The 3,506-nt window shown below is 41.0% G+C and overlaps 1 protein-coding gene across 1 annotated transcript; it reads right to left on the bottom strand.

The window, feature by feature from the left end:
• Window positions 1–977: 977 nt before the first annotated feature.
• On the bottom strand, window positions 978–3,116 carry LOC134623820 (E3 SUMO-protein ligase ZBED1-like). The gene is made up of 3 exons (XM_063468833.1): window positions 1,999–3,116; window positions 1,570–1,822; window positions 978–1,394 (listed from the first exon to the last, which is right to left on the bottom strand). The coding sequence occupies exons 1-3, from the start codon at window positions 3,114–3,116 to the stop codon at window positions 978–980; spliced, it is 1,788 nt and encodes a 595-aa protein (XP_063324903.1).
• Window positions 3,117–3,506: the final 390 nt, after the last annotated feature.

Raw genomic sequence — 3,506 nt, 5'->3', positions numbered from 1 at the left:
CCATACTATTAAAAGAAGTCCCATTTTTAGGTACAAAAAATGTCTATCCAAGCTCACAAATAATTTGATAATATTAAACACTTTCTGCGCCTTTGCAGGAAGCCCATTCACTTCTGAAAATAAATATTTCTTTTCTTAGAAGGACACCCCTATGGGGCAATCCTGATCTCTCTTATCATATCTCTGACCCAATATTGCGGGGATGGAAGGACAGAAATATTCGAACTGTTGCTGACTTATATAACAATGATACATTTATTGACTTTCAACAACTAAAGGAAAAATTCAAACTCCCAGGACAAAGTTTCTTCAAATTTTTACAAATAAGAGATTGGGTTAAAGAGAAATCCAAAGGGTTATTCCTCGAGATTCCAAAAGAAACTCCTCTTGAAACCCATCTTTGCACCAAACCATGGAAATCAATAAAAGGAATAGCATCTTCTATATATGCTATTATCAATGAAAAGTTACCTGACTATAACAAAATTAGTGCTGTCAAGAGATTAAAAAAAAATAGAGATTAATTAATTATGATTTTTAATTAATTGATCTAATTAATCTCTTTTTTAATCTCACCTAAAAATAGCTGAGGAAAGCCCTCAACTTATTGTGGCAGACCAAAAGACTGATATATAACAAAGAAAGTGACTTTATAAAGTCATTTATTGTTTAACAAACGTTAAACAGATGCAACCATTTACATACTGTTGTATTCTTTTGTAAAATAAGTGGAAAAATAAATACAAATAAAATCAAATAAATTAAGTGCTGCAAGTTAGCACATCAGAGTTGCTATTTTCTGAGCAATACAGCACTGAAATTCCTCTGCTTCAGATAATGAAAAATAAAACTGACATTGCAGTGCTGCAAGTTAGCACATCAAAGTATTCTTCCATCACAAAAAAAAGTGCTGAACATCAAGCAATCTATTCTAGTAGGCTACAAATGACACAGCAGCTATGCTGACCACATGTGTCTCATTTCTTCTTCCTCAGCCAGTCGCTAAGACACACCAGCCTGGTAACATTTTCTGGAAGCAAGGCTGCCCTTTTCTTTTGCAATATGTGGCCTGCAAGGCTAAAGAGTCTCTCACAGGGTACAGAGGTAGCTGGGGAGGCCAGGTACTTTTGTGCTAGGACTGACAGCTTTTCATAGACTCCTGAGTGAGCATACCACCACTGCAGGGGACAGTCATCAATACTGATGCTGGGTTCTGCTCTGTAGCGCTGCAGCTCTCCAGACTCAATTCCATCTTCTGAGTCAGAGTCAGACCCCAGAAGGAGTTCGCTCCTCCTCTTCTTCTGAGCTGGTCCATCATCCTCTGTGGAGGGCTGGAGACTATCTGCTCTTCTGGGCTCTGCTGCCTGGAGCATATTCTCCAGAATGGTCCACACCTGAATGAATGAATGAATGAATGAATGAATGAATGAATGATTGTGATTAAAACTAAGTGCTTTTTTTTTTAATTTTATTTAATCTTGTAAAGAACTTTGTGTTCCATATAATAAATAAAAGTTTGATTTGATAATGAATTGGACTCATTAGTCCAGCTTAACCTTATTGTCCTACCTGTTCCCTCTTTTCTCTTGGAAGACATTTCAAATCCTTAAACCGTGGATCCAATGCTGTGGCCACCTCGAACCATATCTCGTTGCCATTAGCTCGTCGTGCTGCCAGATCCTTCTGGAAGGCATTCTTGAACTTCACCACGTAGGCAGGATCATCATCAGTAATGTCCATGACACGGTACAGATGGCGAAAAGCAGGCAGCACTACAGAGCAAGAGACGTAGGCCTCACCACCCAGCAGCTCTGTCACATACCTGCAGAGGTGGAGAGGTTTGCTAAATAAACCTAGCTGGATTCATTTAAATCAAAGTGTAACTGATTCCCAATTTAATTGTCCTTAAAAGTTCCTTGTTATGTTCATTAATTTTGATTTTACACATGTAACAGTAGTTTATATAATTAAAATGGGAAGGTGTTTATTTGAACTTACTTGCATGGTTCAAGCAGGAGCTCCAGCCTCTGCAGTTTCGCCCACTCAGCTTCGGTTGGCAAGACCAACCTGTGGTTCTGTTGGTCCAACGTAGCCTGGACAGCCTCTCGGTTACATAGGAGGCGTGAGACCATTGCGAGAGTCGAGTTCCACCTGGTGGGTACATCCTGTATAAGTTGATCGCTCTTCTTTCCGAGTGCTACTTGTTGTTGGTTAAGTTCTGTGGTACTCGCAGGGCTTTGTTTAAAATGACCAACAATCTTGCGGCACTTTGCCAGTACACCGACAAAACCACTGCTATCGAGACATACCGTGATGGTCCTCTGGAGAATGTGAGCATTGCAGGCGATGTGCTCATATGGAAGTGCTCTCATAGCAGCCAGCATGTTTGCTGCGCTGTCTGTGCCAATGGTGGATATCTTGTTTTCAATACCCCAGTCATTTGCTACCTTGAGGAACTGTTCGGCGCATTTATCAGCAAAGTGCCTGGTTTCTGTTCTCATGACGGTCAGTGCAAATGAGTTGAGGTTCCACTCACTATCAATAAAGTGTCCAGTCACCCCAAAATAGCTGTGGTTGCCAGCTGAGGTCCAGTGATCTCCGGTTATAGCAACACAGTTGGGAGAATCCTCCGCCAAAATCTCAAGTTTGTTTTTCTTTTCGCCGTCGTACATTTTGCTGATTTTGGTCGTTACTGTAGTCCTGCACGGCGGCTTGTATGACGGGTCATTGGACGCAATTTGCAACACCTCTGTCAATCCTTCGTCCTCTACTATATTTATCGGCCTACAGTTCATCGCTATCCACTTGGCAATAACATTAGTCAGCCTGTCGGTCGCAGACTTGCTCATACGAGGGGTATTCTCTAGTTTTGTTTGGCGAAAAGCTTTACTCTGGCTTGCTATATTGCTAACGTCTTCACTGCTAGCTGTTGCTGCACTCGCGGCTGGGTGCTTTGCGTTGAGGTGATAGGCCAAACTTGAGCTGCTTCGGTGGTAAGCAAACTCCTTCTTACACTCTAGGCAGACCACTTTACCTTTGTCAATGGTGCCGTCGGGGCGTTTATGAAATACAAATTTCCCGTTCATTGGGCCAACAACTCTCAGATGCGCCTCCATATCCACACTGTAAGCTAATCACCACTTCTCACCTTGACCTCACGACGTGACTCCACCCCCAACAAGTCAAGCACAAGGAGCCCAGCACATAAAAACGGATTTTATAACATAGCAACTCTCATACAAAATCAATGACGTCAAGAGATTAAAAATTAGATTAACGAGATTAAAAAACATAACGCGCTAAATAGCATTGTAATTAATTAATCGCAATTAACGCGATAATTTGACACCCCTAAACAAAATGTCTATAAAAAGAAAATGGGAAACAGACTTGGGTCATATCTATGAAGAGGTAGAATGGTACCATTTATTGGAACAGGCACAGACCATGTTAATTTCTACAAAACACAGGCAAATGCAATTTAATATACTTCATAGGATATATTA

Source organism: Pelmatolapia mariae, linkage group LG3_W (genome assembly GCF_036321145.2).
Source record: "Pelmatolapia mariae isolate MD_Pm_ZW linkage group LG3_W, Pm_UMD_F_2, whole genome shotgun sequence".
NCBI classification, from domain to species: Eukaryota; Metazoa; Chordata; class Actinopteri; order Cichliformes; family Cichlidae; genus Pelmatolapia; species Pelmatolapia mariae.
Note: the sequence above shows the minus strand (reverse complement) of the source record. Positions and strands in the feature narration are given on the sequence as shown.